This window comes from Xenopus laevis, chromosome 6S (genome assembly GCF_017654675.1).
Source record: "Xenopus laevis strain J_2021 chromosome 6S, Xenopus_laevis_v10.1, whole genome shotgun sequence".
NCBI lineage: Eukaryota > Metazoa > Chordata > Amphibia > Anura > Pipidae > Xenopus > Xenopus laevis.
The window spans coordinates 16,355,005-16,376,793 of NC_054382.1; the positions used below are offsets into that span (position 1 = coordinate 16,355,005).

At 41.0% G+C, this 21,789-nt stretch overlaps 1 protein-coding gene and 1 long non-coding RNA gene across 5 annotated transcripts in view; one reads left to right on the forward strand and one right to left on the reverse strand.

The window, feature by feature from the left end:
• itgb1.S (integrin subunit beta 1 S homeolog) overlaps window positions 1–13,547 on the forward strand; it is a 34,063-nt gene extending 20,516 nt beyond the window's left edge. For 2 of the 4 annotated variants that reach the window (XM_041567110.1, XM_018268655.2), the window contains 12 exons: window positions 846–1,084; window positions 1,778–1,933; window positions 2,053–2,148; window positions 2,448–2,537; window positions 3,096–3,236; window positions 3,463–3,665; window positions 4,603–4,841; window positions 5,142–5,364; window positions 5,548–5,780; window positions 8,123–8,289; window positions 8,939–9,019; window positions 11,349–11,463. In XM_041567110.1, the coding sequence (XP_041423044.1) occupies window positions 846–1,084; window positions 1,778–1,933; window positions 2,053–2,148; window positions 2,448–2,537; window positions 3,096–3,236; window positions 3,463–3,665; window positions 4,603–4,841; window positions 5,142–5,364; window positions 5,548–5,780; window positions 8,123–8,289; window positions 8,939–9,013 (1,862 nt within the window). In that variant the 3' untranslated portion in view covers window positions 9,014–9,019; window positions 11,349–11,463. 4 annotated transcript variants of the gene reach the window in all.
• On the reverse strand, window positions 11,700–18,412 carry LOC121394993. Its single transcript, XR_005962165.1, has 2 exons — window positions 17,944–18,412; window positions 11,700–13,733 (listed from the first exon to the last, which is right to left on the reverse strand). It is a non-coding gene; the product is annotated as an uncharacterized LOC121394993 (long non-coding RNA).
• Between the last annotated feature and the right edge of the window lie 3,377 nt (window positions 18,413–21,789).

The following is a 21,789-nucleotide window of genomic DNA, read 5'->3' on the forward strand; positions in this document are numbered from 1 at the left end:
AAGCTTTAGTTCTTCTTTAATGTTCTGAATAGCGTAGTTCCTTCAACAATGCATTCAAGCGTCAAGGACTAAAAGCAAAGGTGAGGCCCCAGTACAGCGAATAACTCCCCAAATATTGCAACACAGTCTAGTTTTATTGGTGCCCCAGCTGAACTCCATCCACCTGCAAACAGCTGAAGGGGAAAGGGTATACAGCTGGCCAATTCATCCCACTTTCTTCATTAATTGATGGGGGGATGGAAGTACCTGTAATTGGAGCTTAAAAGAATTGTTCAGTATAAAAATGTTTCTAATATAGTTAGTTAGCCAAAATGTAATGTATAAAGACTGGAGTGACTGGATGTGTAACATAATAGCCAGAATACTACGTCCTGCTTTGCAGCTCTCTTGGGTTCCACTGATTGGTTACCAGACAGTAACCAATCGGTGACTTGAGGGGCGGGACATGGGTCATATCTGTTGCTTTTGAATCTGAGCTGAATGCTGAGGATCAATTACAAACTCACTGAACAGTTATGTCCCATGTGGCCCCCCTTCAAATCACTGACTAACTCAGAGTTAGAGAGCTGAAAAGCAGGAAGTAGTGTTCTGGCTATTTGGTTAGACATCCAGTCACTCCAGCCTTTATACATTACATTTTTGCCTAACTAACTATATTGGAAACATTTTTTATTTTGCACAACTTATCTATTTACCCAGTTTTTATTTTTACTCTGAACTATTCCATTAAACCTTCTATAAATACTTTTGATTGGCCCAGTCACTAAACCAGTCCGGGTCAAGTACAAAGGTTTAATGTCCGTCAGAAACTCGTTCTTCATTTTCTTGTTTTTTTTTTTTTCCAGGTTTTGGCTCATTTGTGGAAAAAACAGTTATGCCCTACATAAGCACCACTCCTGCCAAACTTCTTAACCCTTGTACTAATGATCAGAATTGCACCAGCCCCTTCAGCTATAAAAATGTCCTCAACCTGACGAAAGACGGAAAGTTGTTTAATGATCTGGTAGGCAAGCAGCAGATCTCCGGGAACTTGGATTCTCCTGAGGGAGGCTTTGATGCCATTATGCAGGTTGCAGTCTGTGGTGTAAGTATATTTAGCCTTTATTTCTTTTGAGAAATGGATTTCAGTGTAGAATTCTGCTGGAGCAGCACAAATTTTTTTCCCACGACGGTATCCCTTTAAATTAAAACAGACTTGTAATCATTGTCTTTACGCAGACCAGTTTCCCAATCCCGTGACCTGATTGGTCAAACACTGACAAATATGTGCCTGTGTTTTGCACAGAATTTCATTGTTCTGCAAATTTACAGTGGACATGGCTTTCTAAAAAAATAAAAAAGCACTGTAGTGGTTTGTATTAGGGCTAGTCCACACGGGGAGATAGCGACGCGTTTGCGGTCGCGGCGGCAAAGCGCCGCGACAGTCGCCGCGACCGGCGCAGGCGACAGTTTTGTATGGGCGCCAGTTTTGTATGGGCGAGGCATTTTCAGGCGACTGTTGAAAAGCGCATCGCCTCGTGTGGTTAGCACAGGCGTTTTTACATAGGCGCCCATACAAAACTGTCCCCTGCGCCGGTCGCGGCGACTGTCGCGGCGCTTTGTCGCCGCGACCGCAAACGCGTCGCTATCTCCCCGTGTGGAATAGCCCTTATACATGTATTTATGTAACAAAAATCTCAAAATAGGAGATTACGTACCGAACATGTTCACTCACTCAGTTTGATTGTTGAATTCTGTTCGTTGCAGCTATATCTGATGTTTCACATTTTCCTTAAAGGAGCAAATTGGTTGGAGAAATGTCACTCGCTTGCTGGTCTTTTCAACTGACGCAGGATTCCATTTTGCCGGAGACGGAAAATTAGGCGGCATTGTTTTACCAAATGATGGCAGATGTCATCTGCACGGGAACATGTACACGATGAGCCACTATTATGTACGTATCTTGCATGACCACTTTCCCCGTAACTGCCTTCACTATGACATATTATTTATTATTATTATTATGGAAGATATTTTTGGATTACATGTTTTATTTGTATTTGTTTTTTAAAGGACTATCCCTCGATTGCTCACCTAGTGCAGAAGCTTAGTGAAAACAACATTCAGACCATATTTGCGGTTACAGAGGATTTCCAACCAGTCTACCAGGTATTTGTGATCCTTCTACCTTCATTTATAAACCACAGACTAACACAAAGTGAGCAAATTAGGTTTGGTTGTTCCAAATCAGCACTACTTCTCTTTCTGAAGCAATTTTTGTTGTGGTGGTCTGCTAAATGTTGCCAAATATGTCTCACGACATTCAAGAATTTTAAAGGCACCACTGTATGTTTTCCATTATATGCTTTTTTTTGGTCCTTTTGTGTTAAGCACTACGTTATCGACAGTTATGGTATATCAGACAGGTGACATGCTCTGTAACATTTCTCATATTTGTATTTGTAAAGGAGCTGAAAAACCTGATTCCAAAATCAGCTGTGGGAACCTTATCCTCAAATTCCAGCAACGTGATCCAGTTGATTATTGACTCCTACAATGTAAGTGGTGCAAGAAGAGTCCATATTCCTGATTGCACTTTGGTTATATAGTTGTTTGTTAATTACTGTTTCATAGTTCTCTATTAAAGGAGAAGGAAAGGTTAAAATTAAGTAAGCTTTATCAGAAAGGTCTATATAAATACACCAGTAAACCCTCAAAGTAATGCTGCTCTGAATCCTCTGTCAAAAGAAACACAGCATTTCTTTCCTTCTATTGTGTACTCATGGGCTTCTGTATCAGACTTCCTGTTTTCAACTTAAACCTCCAGGGCTTGGGCTTGAGCATGCTCAGTTTGCTCCTCTCCCTGCTGTAATCTGAGCCCAGAGCATGGTAAAGCATTCTAGAGAATAAATATAGCATTCTAGCTTTCACTATTGTGGCTAATCTATTGGCAATAAACTGCTTTGGTAGGTTCCTTCTCCTTTAATGACTGTTTTAGTATTTGTTAGCCATTTTAATCCTCACATTTTGCATTAGAACTTGAGGTGGTTTACTGATGCAACAGAGGATCTCCACTTTCCAAGACCCAAATAACACATTTGTCTATTTGTTTCCAGTCTCTTTCCTCAGAACTTATTTTGGAAAACAGCAAATTGCCAGAGGGTGTAACGATCAGTTATAGATCATTCTGTAAGAATGGCGTCAAGGGAACTGGGGAAGACGGAAGGAAGTGTTCAAACATTTCTATTGGAGATCAGGTGAGTTCACAACATATTTGGACAGCAATAGTCCTATCAGGGGCTCATGGAATTCAAGCAACCCCTGCCCAATAAACATCTGACAAAGGCATCACAATTCCTATCTAAATAATGTTAAGGCAGCTGCAGTCTGGAAAAGGTATTTCAATCAAAATCATGCAGTGTGCACCAAAGCAGAGGCGTAGAAATGTGTCCGCTTACACTAAAAACATTTTGCTTTTTATAGGTGGAATTTGAGATTAGTGTGACCGCTCACAAGTGCCCAAAAAAAGGACAGGCGGAATCCATAAAAATCAAACCTCTGGGATTTAATGAAGAAGTAGAAATTGTTCTCCAATTCATCTGTGAATGCGATTGCCAGGACAAAGGGACCCCCAACAGTCCTGAATGTCATTTCGGAAACGGAACATTTGAATGTGGCGCCTGCAGGTATTGCACTTTCTTGCATTTTTAAGTTGTCACTGTCTGTACACTTTGTTTCCCTACCCATGGTACAACAACAGAAATTGTAAGTTTTCTCCAAAAATTGGTTAAAAATCCCAAAGCATGTATTAGGACATACAGGTGAAAGCCTAGCGTGTTTTGTGCCTGTTGGGGCACTTACTCATATGCTATTTTGCACCATTTTCTTCATTTATCAATGCATGGTACCTTATCTTTTACATTTATACATTATTGCCCCTATTAAAGGGCTAAATCTACTATTATATGAGTAGACATTGAATAAAAAGAAATTGTCAAGGCCACGTCTACAACAGGATTTTATCCATAGGCAATTCCTTTTCCCTTTTCAGCCTTAAAGGATAAGTAAACCTTAAAAATAAGTGAATTTAAATTTAAAACTGATGAGGGGGCTATTCTAAGCACTTTTGCCATTTACATTAATTATTTATTTTGTTTTGATTCCAAGATATTAAGGGATACATGTATGTTAATATGAATGAATTTTGTTACAACAGCGCCACCTGCTGGTCATTTTCCCACCAGTCTGACCACCAAGTAGTCAAGGAAGTTGTCAGGAGACAGAAAGAGGCTGATGTTCTTCTGCTTAGGAAAGATGTGAGAAAGGTTTCTAATTTTATTCCTAAGCAGAAGAACATCAGCCTCTTTCTGTCTCCTGACAACTTCCTTGACTACTTGGTGGTCAGACTGGTGGGAAACTGACCAGCAGGTGGCGCCGTTGTAACAAAATTCATTTATATTAACAGTACATGTATCACTTAATATCTTGGAATCAAAACAAAATAAATAATTAATGTAAATGGCAAAAGTGCTTAGAATAGCCCCCTCATCCCTTTTACATTCACTTATTTTAACGGTTTACTTATCCTTTAACAAATGAATTCTAATCCTGTTCACATTTTAGATGTAATGAGGGGCGCATTGGAAAGGAGTGTGAATGCAGCACCGATGAAGTAAATAGCGAAGATATGGATGCGTATTGCCGAAGAGAAAACAGCTCTGAAATCTGCAGTAACAATGGGGACTGTATATGTGGCCAGTGTGTGTGCAAAAAGAGGGACAACCCCAATGAAGTTTATTCTGGCAAGTACTGTGAGTGCGACAACTTCAACTGTGACCGATCCAATGGGCTGATTTGTGGAGGTAAGACTTGATTATACAACTGTGCTTTATAGCTTTGTGTTTTTCCACCATATCGTGCAGCACTGTACAGAAATGATATGTCCTTCACATTGTTCCCTGTCCCAGTGGAGCTTACAATCTAATGTCCCCATCACATTCACACACTATGGACAGTTTTATGAGGAGTCCATTAACCTGCCTGTGTCTGGGGTGTGGGAGGAAACCATTGAAAGTGTGGGTAGAACATACAAACTCCTTGCATTCACTAGTAACTGCTGTACTGATGAAATATTAAAATCAAGCCATGTTTTTTCGTTACAGGTAAAGGCGTATGCAAGTGTCGAGTATGTGAATGTTTCCCCAATTACTCCGGCAGCGCTTGTGATTGCTCCGAGGATACGTCGACTTGTATGGCCAAAAATGGACAGATATGTAACGGCAGAGGAATATGTGACTGTGGAAGGTGTAAATGTACTGATCCCAAGTTCCAAGGACCGACCTGTGAGCTGTGTCAGACCTGTGTTGGTGTTTGTACTGAGCACAAGTAAGTGTGTGTACAAACAAAACAAAATGCCCACCCTAGCTTTTGAAGAATTCATAAGCAAATTAAACGCCAACCCCTCCTCCTGCTGAATCGTCTATGTCCATGTATAGATATAAATACACAAATATAATTTATTTATTTCTTTTTAGATGTTTGTAAGTGACAATATTTTGTATTTTACAGAGAATGTGTCCAGTGTAGAGCTTTTCAGAAAGGAGAGAAACAAGATGTCTGCATGGAGCAGTGCATGCACTTCAACATCTCTTTAGTAGATAGTCGGGAAGAGTTGCCCCAGCCAGGCCAGGCAGAAGCCCTCACTCACTGTAAAGAGAAGGATGCAGAAGACTGTTGGTTTTACTTCACTTACTCCGTCGATTCTAAGAATGAAGTTATGGTGCATGTTGTGAAGGAACCGGGTAATTGTTTTCTCAGTGACATAAGTGGTTGAACAAGCAACAGCAAAAACAAAACATAGTCGTGTTTTCCTCTGAGACTAAGGGGGGAAGTCACAAAATTGAAGATAGTGGTAAACTGGTGTAAAATACTTTCTCCATATTCACAAACATATTCCGACTCAACCGCCACTTTTCATTTTTTAGTGAAAGAACTTTTACGAATTTGTCTTTCAAACGACCTAAAAATGGTGCAGAAACGAATTAATAAAGCTAAGTATAACTCTTCCCGTGTGTCAGATCAACTGTAAAATCACTTTTATACTCAGGGCACAAGTTTCTGTCTCACCCTATAGGTGTAAAAGCCTCATTAACAAAACCATTAAAACACTGATTAAAAAAATAGTGTATTTTGTACAATTAGTGTTACGTTTTTAACTCACACTTGCATTATGAGGCAATATTAGCAATTTCAGTGAATATATTATCTAAAGGAAAAGTAAAGCCTCCCAGCCATTTTTTTTTTTAGTTTTGGCTGCACTTAGACACTTGACCTAAGATAATAAAACATTTCTGATACAAATCCCAATATTATGCAAAATAGCATTTCTTGTATTTAGACCCTTATATCTTGTTACAGAAGTGAAATTACACAAACATGTAGGCAGATTTAGAAAGCCCAGTTTGTCCTGAAATGATATATAATTTACCTAGGTAAAATAAACCCCTCCCACAAAAATTCCAGTTTGATGGCTGACTGACAGGTGTAGTATGGGCTAAAGACATATTCATATAAAATGTCTATAAAAAGTTGTGCAAAAGACAAAATTTGAAAACTGTCTGTTTAAAAGACAAATTCACAAAAGTGAAGATAGAGGTTTGTGAATTTGGTGGCAAATCTGACACTTTTTTATCTCCACTTTTATTTTGTCTCCATATCACCACTTTTGTGAATTCCAACCCTAAATGTCTTATTTAGTTAAGATAAGCATATTTTGAACCCAAATTCTGCTTATACTCACCCCACCGTGCAGATTCTAGGCTCGGGGGTTCACGGCAGCCATCTTCTTCTTCTACGGTAATCTTCGTGTCATTTTCGGTGCATTTCGGAAATTTTCGTGACTTTCGGCGCATGTGCAGTGATTCAGGGCCGGAAATTTACTCCAACTGCGCATGCACCGAAAACTACTGAAGAAAGAAGATGGCTGCCGTGAACTCAGAGGCCAGAATCTGCATGGAGGGGGAGGGAGGGGGGTCTACCCAGGGTCGGGGGGGGAACGTTTTTTTTGTTTTTTTTATTATGGGTTGAATTCTCCTTTAATCCAGTTCAGAGTACAAATTCAGTTTTATTCTCCCTAGTTGTGTGGAGTATAAGCATGCCTTAACCAGAAATGTCAGAGACACTGGGGAAAGCATTATATACAACACATAACTAAACGGCAACCTCCCCCACAATTCTTATTTATATGATGAACCATTATAGGAATAAAACACAAAAGGCAAGTAAACTATGGTTATGCCAGTAATATACTAAGCAATTCGAAGGAAATTTTGTTGGAGTTATGCGGTCTCTCAAACAATGCACAATTAGTACACACATTAAAGGAGAACTAAACGCTAAAAATGAATAGGACTAAAAATGCCCTATTTTATATTCTGAACTTATTGCACGAGGCTAAAGTTTCAGCTTGTCAATAGCAGCAATGATCCAGGACTTCAAACTTGTCACAGGGGGTCACCATCTTGGAAAGTGTCTGTGACACTCACATGCTCAGTGGGCTCTGATTGGCTGTTGAGAAGCTAAGCTTAGGGCTCGTCACTAATTATCCAGCAGAAAATGAGCTTCCCCTGTAATATAAGCTGATGCTACAGGTTTGCTGATTATTAAATTCTGATGCTAATTGCACTGGTTTCTGTGCTGCCATGTAGTAATTATCTGTATTAATTACTAATCAGCCTTATATTGTGACATTTCTATTCTATGTGTACTGTATATTGTGAGTGGGTCCCTAAGCTCAGTAAGTGACAGCAGCACAGAGCATGTGCAGGGAATCAGCAGAAAAGAAGATGGGGAGCTACTGGGGCATCTTTGGGGACACAGATCTTTACTGCTAAAGGGCTGTGGTTGCCTTGGGCTGGCACAGAAGCCCAAAACATATTGAAAACATTTCTAGCTACTTCTTTAGTTAAGCTTTAGTTCTCCTTTAAAGAGATGCTTGAGCCATAGCTTTGAAGATTGAGGTTTTAATATTGGGCTAAAAGTTTAATATGTTTAATTTTTATATTAGGATTATATGTTAAATATAACCAAGAAGTGAAGTGTTGAGTGCATTACAGTAATGTGTAATGGATATTTCTATTTCCAGAGTGTCCCAGTGGTCCTGACATCATTCCTATTGTTGCTGGAGTGGTTGCGGGCATTGTGCTTATTGGACTGGCATTGTTACTGATATGGAAACTGCTCATGATCATTCACGACAGAAGGGAATTTGCCAAGTTCGAGAAGGAGAAAATGAATGCTAAATGGGACACTGTAAGTCATTTTTTTGTCATGTCTCCGTATATACTTTACTACATATGCTTGGATCTGGTTCCTTCTGCTACTTGCCATGCAGGTGGCGTTTCCAGCCAATATATCTGCTTTCTTACTGTAAAAACCAGTACAGTGCTCTGGGGGTGATATCACTTCAACTTGCAGTGCAGCAGTAATGAGAAGTTTCAGAGCACAAATCGCATGACTGGGGGCACCTGGGAAACTGACAATGTGTCTAGCCCCATGGCAAATTTCAAAATTGAATATAAAAAAATATCAGTTTTCTCTTTTTAAAAAAAAAAAACAGATTTCAGTGCAGAATTCTGCTGGAGCAGCACTATTAACTGAAAAAAACATGTTTTCCCTCGACCGTTTTTATACCATATGACGCCCTGACGTACAACGATTTTGCTTATAAAATCTTTTGTCAAGTCCAGTTGTTTTTCTCTTTCCAGCTCACACCTAGTGAGGGGAAATTGCATTTCCAACGAAGAACAGTTGCAATTTGCAATTATAAAGCACACGGCAACATTTCCAAGCTCTGTACTGTGGGGCAACTGTAGGGTTAATTTAAGGAGCTCTCGACCTTTGTGTTTGAAATGATGAACTTGACGTATTGTTTTTCCTTCCCGTGGATTCCTTCCTCCAGCAAGAGAATCCAATATACAAGAGCCCTATAAATAATTTCAAGAACCCAAACTATGGACGTAAAGCCGCTCTCTAAGGCTCAGTTCGTATTTTCTTTTTCCGTTTTCCTTCTTTGACTATGCATGCTCTTCCGCCTTGCACTACTACTACTATTACTACTACTATTACTTTAACTATTTAAAGCTTTATGCCTGCTTGTGTCACAATTGCAATGACCTGTTTGCTATGTGTGTTGTCTGATCTCTAAGATCATGTCTCCAGTTTCTTGGGGGGCTGCTGGACTATAGGTGGTCCTCCGTAAGTATGTGTTGTTGGTCTATCAACTGGGCCTGTTAGAAGGAGACGCTAGGAGTGATAAAAACATCCTCTTACTGATGACAGTTTAGTGCATTATTACTATTAAACCCCATCCAAATATTACCAATGAGTCTCTGGCATTTGGAAGAGGAAGCACCAACTCTTGTTCTCTTAGCGGAGACTTAAAGGACCAGTAACACCTTTGCGTTAGTAGGTTGTAGAATGGCCAAGACTAAGCAACTTTACAATTGGTCTTCGTTTTATCTTTTTTTTTTTTTTTATAGTTTTTGAATTATTTGCCTTTTTCTTATGACCCTTTCCAGCTTTCAAAAGGGGGTCACTGATCCCATATAAAAAAAAAAGCAAATGCTCTGTAAGGCTACAAAAGTATTATTACAATTTTTTATTACTCATGTTTCTGTTTTCCTATTCATATCACAGTCTCTTATTCTAATCAGTGTATGGTTGCTAGGGTCATTTGCAATTTTAACAATCTCTCAGCTCACTGCACTGTAGGACAGGAACCAATCAGCAGCTAGCAGGACCTGATAGGGAACTGAAGCCTGTCTGTGTTTGTGTGACTGCAGGGCTGTGATTGGCTGTCCCCCTCCTACTGTGCTTTTGATGGGGACCGTTAGGACACGCTCACCCCTCATTTGAAACAGGGACCAGAGAACATCTATAGGGAGCTCCAATAAAGTGGCTATTTTTAAAGATACTTTTTAGCACCATGTAAAAGCAACACCATATATTACTCATAATTGCCTACAAAATTAGGGTTTGTTTTTTTTCATTTATCCTATATGTCTCCTTTAAAGCAAGATAAGGAAGCTGTTAGCGGATGAGGTGGGAATGGAGTGACTACAAGGGCAGTCAGTAAAATGCTTCAAGATGCCTTTCAGGAGGTCATTGGTAGACAGGGCTGCTATCAGGGGGGCACAGGGGATACAAGTGGCCCGGGTCTTAAGGGGGCCCGGCAGTGCTGAACTTTTCAAAAGAGCCTGGCCCCCTTTGACAGTGCCAAAGCTGTGCCACCTCCTTCCGAAGTCCGAAATGCAGAAGTGACGAAAGTTCTGAAGTCACGAAAACAGCCGAAATTGAAGTCCCGAAGCGGCGAAAAGACCGAAGTCACGAAAACAGCCGAAATTGAAGTCCCGAAGCGGCGAAAAGACCGAAGTCACGAAAACAGCCGAAATTGAAGTCCCGAAGCGGCGAAAAGACCGAAGTCACGAAAACAGCCGAAATTGAAGTCCCGAAGCGGCGAAAAGACCCGGAGTCACGAAAACAGCCGATATTGAAGTCCCGAAGCGGCGAAAAGACCCAAAGTCGTTAAAATATCCGAAATTGAAGTCTTGAAGCAGCTGAAAGACCTAAAGTCACGAAAACAGCTGAAATTTAAGTCCAGAAGCAGCGAAAAGACCCAAAGTCGTGAAAATATACCCAAAATTTAAGTCCCGAAGTGGCGGAAAGACCTAAAGTCACGAAAGGAGGCAAAGTTGAAGTCCTGAAACCACAAGTTCAATTCCCCTGAACACCAATGTGTTTTTTTGTTTTTTTTTAATCCCCTGGTCACCAGTGTATTATTTTAATATTCTATAGGCCCCTGCAAATATTCTTTGTAAGGGCGCCCTGGCGCCAATAGCTTTTCATGACTTGTGTATGTGGGGGGGGGGAGGGTACCTTTTTTAACGGCTGATGTCTGTGTGGTCTTTTAACTGTGATTTGGAATGGGCGGGATCTGGGGTGGGGCTTGGGGGCTGGGATGGGTACGGGGCTCTGTTGGTAGAACTCGCTAGAAACTGTCTCACACATCTAAAATAAAAGCAACCATTGGCCTAAAGTTACTACCATGCTTGATAGTTATACCAGGGCTTAAGGTAATGGAAGGAACATTCGGATATAACAGTTTCGACTTCTGACAGGTTCTGTGCTCCTATGATGCGTTTCTGCACCTTCCATGTTATGCGGTTTTAGCTTTCCCCGTTTGGAGATCACCCCTATAATGATTGTTTTGCATCAGCGTTGGTTTGCTGTGTAGTTTTTCATGAAATGAGCGTTTCTCCCGTTCCTTTTTATTTCATACGTTTACACAATGTGTTCTTTTCATCTCACAGGGAGAGAATCCCATCTACAAGAGCGCAGTGACGACCGTGGTGAATCCTAAATACGAGGGGAAATGAGGAAGGCGTCCGATCCACAACACTGTATGCAACGCAGCATTATTTGGAACAAAAAAGGCCCCAGTGATGCCCATGATAGAAACCATGGAAGAATTTGGCAACGGACAGAAATCGAGAAAATTCACTGCTCGCGAGGGCAGACGTCTAATTGGTGCCACAGGACTGTCAGAACATTTTATTCGCCATAATGTTTTGTTGTCACTTGATCTTGGGTTCAGTTGAGGCCACAAAATTAATGGAGGACATACGGTCACATCGTGCCTTTTTCATCCCCTTCCTCTTGTTAAAAAAAAAAAAAAAAACGTTTTCCTCTTGGTGTAATTTTTTTTTCTTTTGTTTAATTGTGCGCGTGCTTGTGTGCGTTATTGCGAGTCCGTCTGCAAGGAGAAGGTTTGATCGCTAAGAGCTTTGCCAATCAGAGTATTATTGTTATTATTCTTATTCCTTTCACCATTGGACGATCAGGGCTGGAATTTACACGCGAGTAACATCGCATACGTGAGACTTTCTCTCTGCGTGATCAGCAGGTCTCTATGTGTCTTTGGGCAAAGACAAAGCAGGTGTGAGTAAGTAAGAAAAGGCAAAGTATTTTATAAATAATGTACATAATAAATAGATGGGCCGTGAGCTTGCTTCTTAGATGCTAAATTCCAGCTCGATATCGTTTTGCTGCCTGACTTCTGTATCTTGCCAAAAATCACCTCCTCACATGGCCTTAAATCTCCTTACGACCGATTATGTGTATGTACTTCGGAAATCTGGTGCTTCCTTTTTTTTTTCTTTTTTTTCATTAAAGGGAACTATCACGAAAATAAACATTTGGAGGCACATTTATCAAGGGTCGAATTTCGAATTCATGCGAGTTTTTGTTTTTTTTATTTTACTTCCATAAATTCGACCAATCAAAACGTTTAAATAAAATGCAATTTTCTTGGTTCGGAAGAATTGAATCGACCCGAAAACTAAAATCGAATCAGAAAAACTCGATTCAAATGTAAAAACTCAATTCAAGTTTTTTTTATTTTTTTTATCAGAAAAAAACTGGAATGCCAGGAAGGCTGCACACATCACCAAATTGATCCATGGACCTGTCCTATTGACTTATACAATAATTTGTCAGGTTTTAGTAGGCGAATAGTTGAATTCAAGTTCTTAAAGGGCCAGAGTATGATAAATCTCTGAATTCAAATTAAAACTCAAATCGTCTTCGGAGTTTTGACCAAACAAATCTGACCCTCAATATAAGCTTCAACATACTGAAATAAGAATTTTTTCTAAATACAATCAATTAAATATTCCACATAGTTTCTGAAATAATCAAGTTTATCGTCACTATTCCTCTCTCAGCATCTGTTTCTCTTCATTTTGTCTTCATGCAGCAGTTGGGTGTCAGATGAATGATCCAATATATCTTATAGGGGGGTTCCTTTTGCCTAGAAGATGTATTAGAGCTCACTCTATTCAAATCACCAGACATTATGTCTCTCTACATGCAGAGTTTGTGGAAAAGACAGTTATTTTATTAGATTTTGTTTGTAATGGAATCAGTTATTTGAGTGAGCTCTAATACAGGGGTCCCCAACCGTGGGGCCGTGGGCCAGAACCGGGCCACCGAGCCTAGTGAGCAATTAATGTGGCGCTCCCGAATAAGATATATTGGATCATTCATCTGACACCCAACTCGAGAATGAAGAGAAACAGATGCTGAGAGAGGAATAGTGAAGATAAACTTGATTATTTCAGAAACAGTACAGAATATATCATAGATTGTATATATAAAACTTCTTATTTCAGTATGACGAAGCTCATATTAAATTTTCGTTTTTGCCTTAGTTCCCCTTTAATCCTTTTGTTCTGCTGTCGGTTTATGTACATCGGCAATCTGCCGTTTACATTCAGTTTGTGCCCTGGTTGAACTTACACCACAGCATTGTCATGTAAAGCCTTTCAGCAAAGACATTGCTGTAACATCGGGCCATTCAGTAGATCACTCGCCGACTATTTCCATGGCCTCTGTCCCATATTTGTCACAATCTTGTTTTTTTAAGTGCCTTTTTATTTTAGCAGGTTTTCACTTTTTACAATACTGTTAACGGAAAGTTATTTATTAAATAAAAAAAACTTCAAAAACAATCGTAATTCGTTTCCTTGTTGTGGCTTTTGTATCACGCGTCTGGCTGCGGTGAGAAGCGTAAACTTGTGTCCTTGTGCTCAAGGCTGATTGTATCTGGAATGTCTGAAGTATCCGGCCTGCTGCTTCTTACTTTTTGATCAGCCTCAAACCATGGAAATTCACCTGCACACAATTAACGTCTTGAGCTGTAATAAAAGGGGCATAGAGTCACGGGAGGAGGGGGTCATTCTTCCACTGTATAGAGCACTGGTAAGGCCCCATCTAGAATATGTCGTACAGTTTTGGTCTCCATCACTCAAACAGGACATTATTGTATTAGAGAGGGTCCAGAGAAGGGCAACTAAGCTGGTAAAAGGTATTGAAAATCTTAGCTATGAGCAAAGACTGGCCAAATTGGGGATGTTCACACTGGAGAAGAGGCACTTAAAGGGCATGTAAAGGCAAAAAAATAAAATCCCATTTTTACTTTCTACTTTGTATCAATAATTTTTATTAATTTCCATATGGTATCCACAACAGATTTTCTTCACGGTACATTCCGTATATACTTCACTGAGGATGTTCTATGGTCTTCACATATTATACATGTATTTATGTTCTCGCTTGTATTCTGGTTATGAACACACATTACATCCAATAGTAAATAGCTTATTATATATTACAATAAAATAAACCAAATTAACCTCCGAAAAGAAAAACTTCAAATGCCTCAATTTATTTATTACTCTCGTCCCGTATTCTATTATTCTTTCCCATTCATTAGTAAGCCCACAATATCCAAGTAACCAGAACACTACTTCCTGCTTTTCAGCTCTCTAACTCTGAGTTAGTCAGTGACTATAAGGGGGGCCACATGGGACATAACTGTTCAGTGAGTTTGTAATTGATCCTCAGCATTCAGCTCAGATTCAAAAGCAACAGTTATGATCCATGTGCCCCCCCCCCCTCAAGTCACTGATTGGTTTCTGCCTGGTAACCAATCAGTGAAAAACCAAGAGAGCTGAAAAGCAGGAAGTAGTGTTCTGGCTATTATGTTACACATCCAGTCACTTCAGCCTTTATACATTACATTTTTGGCTAAATAACTATTGGAAATATTTTTTATTTTACACAGCCTATTTATTTACCAAGTTTTTACACTGAACAATTCCTTTAAATTAACTTTCAGTGTGTTATTATTCTTCTGACTCTTTCCAGCTTGGGGTCACTGGCCCCATCTTGTTGTGACTATATTACTACACATCTTAAAAATCAAATGCTCTGTAAGGCTACAAACGTATTGTTATCGCTACTATTTATTACTCCTCTTTCTATTCAGGCCTCTCCTGTTCATATTCCAGTCTCTTATTCAAATCAATGCATGGTTGCTAGGGGAATTTGGACTCTAGCAATCAGATTGCTGGATATGCAAACTGGAGAGACGCTGAATAAGAAGCTTAATGATTCAAAAACCACAAATAAAAAAAAAAAATTAAAGCCTATTGCAAATTTTCTGAGAATATCGCTCTCTATATATTATACGAAATGTTATTTTTAAGTGAACAACCTCTTTAAAGGAGAAGGAAAGGTTAAAACTAAGTAAGCTTTATCACAAAGGTCTATATAAATACACCAGTAAACCCCCAAAGTAATGCTGCTCTGAGTCCTAAAGTAACACAGCATTTCTTTCCTTCTATTGTGTACTCATGGGCTTCTGTATCAGACTTCCTGTTTTCAGCTTAAACCTCCAGGGCTTGGGCTTGAGCATGCTCAGTTTGCTCCTCCCGCTCTCTACTGTAATCTGAACCCAGAACCATGAGTGAGCAGAGAGAGACTCAGGCCGGAATGATGTTGCACCAAGCTAATATGGCAGCTGATATCCTAAACAGACAGAGAGAGTTTCTAGAGCTGTTTACTCAGGTATGGTAAAGCATTTACCAGAATAAATATAGTCTTATAGCTTGCACTATTGTGGCTAATCTATTGGCAATAAACTGCTTCGGTAGCTTTCCGTCTCCTTTAAAATTGATGACATTTACTGCTATGTCAGTGATGATGGAATAACCAACACCTTGTAAACCGGGACCAGAGATAAACAGTGTCGGACTGGGATGCCAGGGGCCCACCAGAAAGCCTAAGATCTTGGGCCCACCAGAAAACCTAAAACCGTGAGCCCACCAGAAAACCTGAGACAGTGGACCTTTCCAAACTATTATTCCTCCTCTACTCACTCAACCTCTTTATTCTCCTGGTCTTTTATATATACTTATATATATACAATATTCTCCCATTATTAAGCATTTTTCCCCATAAAGAAATAGGGAATGACCATGAAATAGGCCAAATGTTCAGAAGCAATAGGGCCCACTGACACCTGGGCCCACCGGGAGTTTTCCTGGTATCCCGGTTGGCCAGTCCGACACTGGAGATAAATATCACTGGCGGGTCATGAAAGGGAAAACAACAAAGGCATATGCTGGCACTGAGCACATTCACAGATTCAGTTGATGGGGAAAAACGCTAGAAACAAGTGAAGGTCTCTGTTCATCAAGGCCTTCAAGCCAAACCAGTCAAGAAAAATCAATAATGCGATCCAAAATTAAAGAAGGAAAAGGAACTCCAGCACAATAACTGCAAATAAACTTTCGGAATTAAGAGTTTATTTGCAATAATTCTGCTGGAGTTCCTTTTCCTTCTTCAATTTTGGATCGCAAGTAGAAGTTGCAGCACAGAGCAACCGTAAAGGAATTGGACACAATTCGTTTGAAATTCGTACTGACCACCATCCCCCTCTTCTAGTTAAAAAATCAATAATGCACTTAATACAAACAGAATCTGGCAGAATTTGGACTGTGATTCTTTTTTCTATTGTCGCTCGAAATCGCCTAGCGAGGCAATTTCGAGCGACAGTAGAGAAAAGATCGCCGCGTGTGTTTTTACGCTGGCGATTTTTCGCGATTCCCCATAGACGCCAGCGCAAAAGTTTCCCCAGCGATTGCGGCTTAAAAGTCGCGGCGAAAAGTCGCCGCAAGTCAAATCGCGGCGCTATCGCCTAGTGTGGCCTTAGCCTAAATAGGCCCCTGAATTAAAGGTACACAGAGGCCAAAACAACTCCTCCACCAGACCAAACTCTTTTCTATAGTTTTTCCAACTCTGTCCTCCATTTATTATTTTTCCCAGTTTCATCTTCCCTGGATTATGGATCAGACTTGGAAGAAGGAGTATGAAGGAGACTTGATCATGGCATTAGGACTTCTGTCCCATGACCAGTGGTGGATTAACACTAAGTGAGGCCCAGAGCCAACACTTTCCACAGGGCCCCACCCCCGTATACCCCCACATACCCACGACCGCCATATTGAAAAGGCACAGAATGGCCAACTCTCTCGCTCTTCTCTCTAACCCTGGGGCTCTCTCTCTTTCTTCTCTACGCCTGTGTCTCTCACTCTACTCCTAAGTCTCTCTCTCTATTCTCTACGCCTGGGTCTCTCTCTCCTTCCCCCTCTTTAGCTGTCTCTCTTTTGTGTGTGTCCCCCTGTCCTATGGTGTCAGTTAAGTCTCTCTCCCTCCCTCTCCCCCTCTCTCTCCCCCTACCCCAGGCTCAGTTATAGTTGGGTTATAGGCCGGGGAGACCCATGTGAGAAGCCAGGGTGCTGGTAGTCGGTCGCTACTCACGAAACTGCTGCCGCCCCTGAGCAGGGCTTTCCCGGGGCTGCTGTCACATTGCTTTGTGCAGGTTCCGTACCTGGAGGAAGCGGCCGGGGGATCAGGCAGCTCGGGCCAGTGGTTGGGATCCTGCCCCATGTTCTCCTCATCTTCCTCCTGCATAGCCGCTCCGCACTCTCACCTCTCCACCGCTCCCAGTACACACAAATCCTGAGCTCCTGCTGTCAGGCCCAGCTGCCACGGGAAAGCCTGGGTGCTGGCTGCTAGAGAATCCGGGAGGAGCCCAGACCAGACCCGCAAAGTCTCAGCCACAAATCACCATTTTAACTTCTGGCAGGTCATGGTCTACCAGGAATATTACCGGCATCTACTGGTAGACTACGTCCACAATCGATGTCCTGGGCTCCCCTGAGCTACAGCCAGACGGTGCAGGCGGTGGACGGTGACTTTTTTTTTTTTTAATTGCAAAAAACCCCATGGGCCCCTGACCACTATGGGCCCCTAGCCTATAGCCTCCTAGGCATTAATCCGCCCCTGCCCATGACAACTGATTCAGACCTACAGGGAGGGAGCAAAATGGATGAAAATGTGTGGATATGATTCAAGTAAAGATTTGTGATATAACTGGGGTATAGGATCTGTTATCCAGAAAGCTCAAAATGACTGAAAGGCTCAATAGACTCCATTGTACTCAAATAATTACAATTTGTAAAAAATAACTTTCTGATCTCTGCAATAATAAAACGGTACCTTGTATTTGATTGACAGATCACAGACCTCAACAACTTCCTCGCAAAGTTGGCGACCCAGTGGCTTTTATGCGAACATTCGTAGTGCAATAAAATTCCGCAATCGCAAACTGTGTTTTGCTACGAAATATTTAGTGAAACTGTAGAGTAGGTGTTAACGCTAAACCTTTGCTTATCCATGTAGTATTCGCCAGCGAATGAGTTTATATTGTGAGCAGCCGAAACGTTTGCAAAAACGCTGCTTGCGATTTTTAATTACATTTGCCCTTAAGTCAATTAAAAATCTACTGCCAGCTGGTGGCGATTTACACAAATTACACCCAACAAGTTTCAGGTTTCTCTAAAGAAGAACCTTTAGCTATGTCTTATGTCCTGCTGAGGAGAGTTGTAGTTGAACAAGAGTCTGACGGATACAGGTGGGACCAGAGCATGAGCAGAGAATGAAAAGCTTAGTAATCCATAATAAATGTATGAGACGTTATGTGTGTGTTTAGTCTGTGTGAGGTGCCCATACGGGAAGCTGCTGAGAGCCGAGTGCTTTGTTTGTACACGTGATGTGCCTCTGATTGGCTGCCTGAGCTGTCAGATCATGTTGCCACGACAATAACTTGCCGCCCCTTTCTGAAGGGGAAGGAAACAGGAAGAGAACATGGCAGTGAGTATGACGTTTGCTTGAAGTGTCCGCAGGGCTATTGTGATTGGCAGATCTTGTTCTCTACAGACACATTTGTTGTCTAAAGTCGTGCTGGGCTCTCCTTATTAGCGACACATACATTGTGTGCCATCCACTTATTTGTAACCCAACCCCCACAGACTTCCCTTCACCATATGCAGCTTGTTATACAGATACAAACATTCTGCTTGATGTTGTATAACCAGACACACATTAAATCTAAATCCTTCATAGCTAATGAGCAGTCAGTTCAGAGACACGCTGCATGGCTGCCTGGAAATCTGTGAGGTCTGCGGCATCAACATTAATTGCTGATTTACTGTGTTTGGAACTTGTGTCTGGTTAGAGGGGGGACATGGCAAACAGGTCCATGTAATGGGCTAATAATGGGCTTATAATGGGCTAATAATGGGCTTATGATGGGCGAATGATGGACTAATAATGGGCTTATAATGGCCTTATAATGGGATAATAATGGGCGAATGATGGGCTAATAACGAGCTAATAATGGGCGAATGATGGGCTAATGATGGGCTTATAATGGGTTTATAATGGGCTAATAATGGGTGAATGAATAATGGGCTAATAATGAGGCGAATGATGGGCTAATAATGGGTGAATGATGGGCTTATAATGGGCGAATGATGGGCTAATAATGGGCTTATGATGGGCTAATGATGGGCTAATAATGGGCTTATGATGGGCTAATGATGGGCTTATGATGGGCTAATGATGGGCTAATAATGGGCGAATGGTGGGCTTATAATGGGCTAATGAGCGGCTTTCCATGCAGGATATGTGGGGGATGTATAGGGAGAGACACCAGGGGTCTCTGTGCGGCTTTCATATGATTTTAGTTGAACCCCCTCATACAAGTTTCAGTTATTCACATCCCCAATAAACAACTAAATATCGGATTTAAAGGACAAGAAAAGAAAAGCAGGATAGGGGCATGGCGATGATGGAGAAGATTGGAAGGATTAGGGTAAAGAAGGGGTAAAAAAAAAAGCCTATAATGGAAGCTGGGGTTTTGACAGAACACTAAGGGGCAGATTTATCAAGGGTCGAATTTCAAGTTTATTGGAGTTGTTAAAAACTCACATCAACTCAAAATTCTGAAAAAAAACAACCAATCAAATTTATTTTAAAAAAAAATAGGATCGAGCTGCAAATTTTAATTGAATTAGATCAAATTCGATTCGATGTACTGTCATTTATCATGTACGACTTCAACCATTCGCCATCTAAAACCTGCCGAATTGCTGTTTTAGCCTATGGGGAACCTCCTAGAACCTATTTGAAAAATCAAAGGTTTTTTAGAGAAAAACTTGTAATCGAATTTGATCGAATGCTATTCCTTCGATTAGCAAAATTCGAATTCGGCCGAATACGGACCTGTTCGATCGAAAACTGACCAATTCGACCAAAAATAAACTTCAACTTAATTCCGGTTGGTCGACCCTTGATAAATATGCCCCTAAGTGATTATTTTTGGGTTATAGTTTTCCATTAAGACTGGACATATGAAAATTCCATGTGCTTGAAGGCTGTGTATAGCCATGTATATGCAGAATCAAGTGCAGACTAATGAGCAATGCAGGATATGGGCTTTTTTTATGTGCCAGTATTTAAAGGATCAGGTAGAAGCCCTACACGTTTCGCTGCACTGCTGTACATACCGTTTGCAAGAAAAAGTAGAGTCAAATGTGCTTATCACTATATGTGCAAAAGGTTCCATAACCGTTAGATTAGTTGTGCCGCTCTAGTCATTAATAGACCCGGCAAAACAAGTATCTGCCACCAGGTCCCGAGTTCTAGAAATAACTAGAGACCCATATTATTATTGTGATTAAATGTGTTTTAGAGCATAAACGTGGTAGGCTCTACAATAATTCAGATCGTGTTTGTATCACATACTTTACGATGTTCCCCTTTAAAGGGGAAGTATGCCCCCTTGTTCAACATGAGTTCAATGAATAAGGCTGATCATACTTTTTGCCTATTGTTTGAATCACTTTGTGTGGCAGAAAATGAGACTCTCAGTGCACATATAATAATCCCCTGCATAATATCTGCTTATCTGTAGACCAAAACAGTCACAACAATGGGTAAAGGGAGGGTTTTCTTACTGCCAATCTAATTATCTACCTAGCATGCCTCAAACACAGAGGAGCTTCAGTATCCCTATCTGCCCTGCAGGGCTGACATTAGAAATCACAGGTACAACAACATTTTTGGGCCCCCACCCCAGATCCCGCTCACTCCACACACAGACATCAGTGCTAAAAAAGGTAACCCCCCCTACACACACACACACGCACACAAGTTATAAAAAGTTATAAAAAGAAGGGATGCACCGAATCCACTATTTGGGATTCGGCTGAATCCTTGGTGAAAGATTCTGCCGAATACTGAACCGAATCCGAATCCTAATTTGCATATGCAAATTCGGGGCAGGAAACGAAAAAGTGGAAAAAATTCTTCTTTTGTTATGAAAAGTCACATTATTTCCCTCCCCTCCCATAATTTACATATGCAAATTCGGATTCGGTTTGGCCAGGCACAAGGATTCGGCCGAATCCTGCTGAAAAAAGCCAAATCCCGAACCAAATCCTGGATTCGGTGCATCCCTAATAAAAAGCTATTGATGGTCAGGGCCCCCTTATACGTTTTTTTAAAAAAACTGTGGTGCCAGGGCCCCCCTTAAAAGTTTTTTAAGAAATTGGTGGTCAGGGCCCCCCTACAAAATCTTAACCCTATAAAATTGTGGCCACAAAGAATATTTTTTAAAAGGAAACATTGGTGGCAGGGGCCTATAGAGTAATAATACATTGGTGACAATATTAAAAAAACACACACAAATTGGTGTTCAGTAGAATTGAATTTATGGCTTCAGAACTTCAACTTCGCCTCCTTTTGTGACTTCGGGTCCTTTCGCTGCTTCCGGAGTTTGACTTCGGCTATTTTCGTGGCTTCGGGTCTTTTCACCGCTTCAGGGCTTTTGGCACTTCCGCATTTCGGCTGTTCAGGACTTCGGAAATGGCCGCACTGCATCGGTGCTGTCAAGAGGGGGCCTGGCTGCCCTGTGTAGTTCAATAAATGACAAAATATATGGATACAATAGGTTTTTTCTGCTGGACCCACCACATCTCTAGCTGTATGCCCTACCCCACT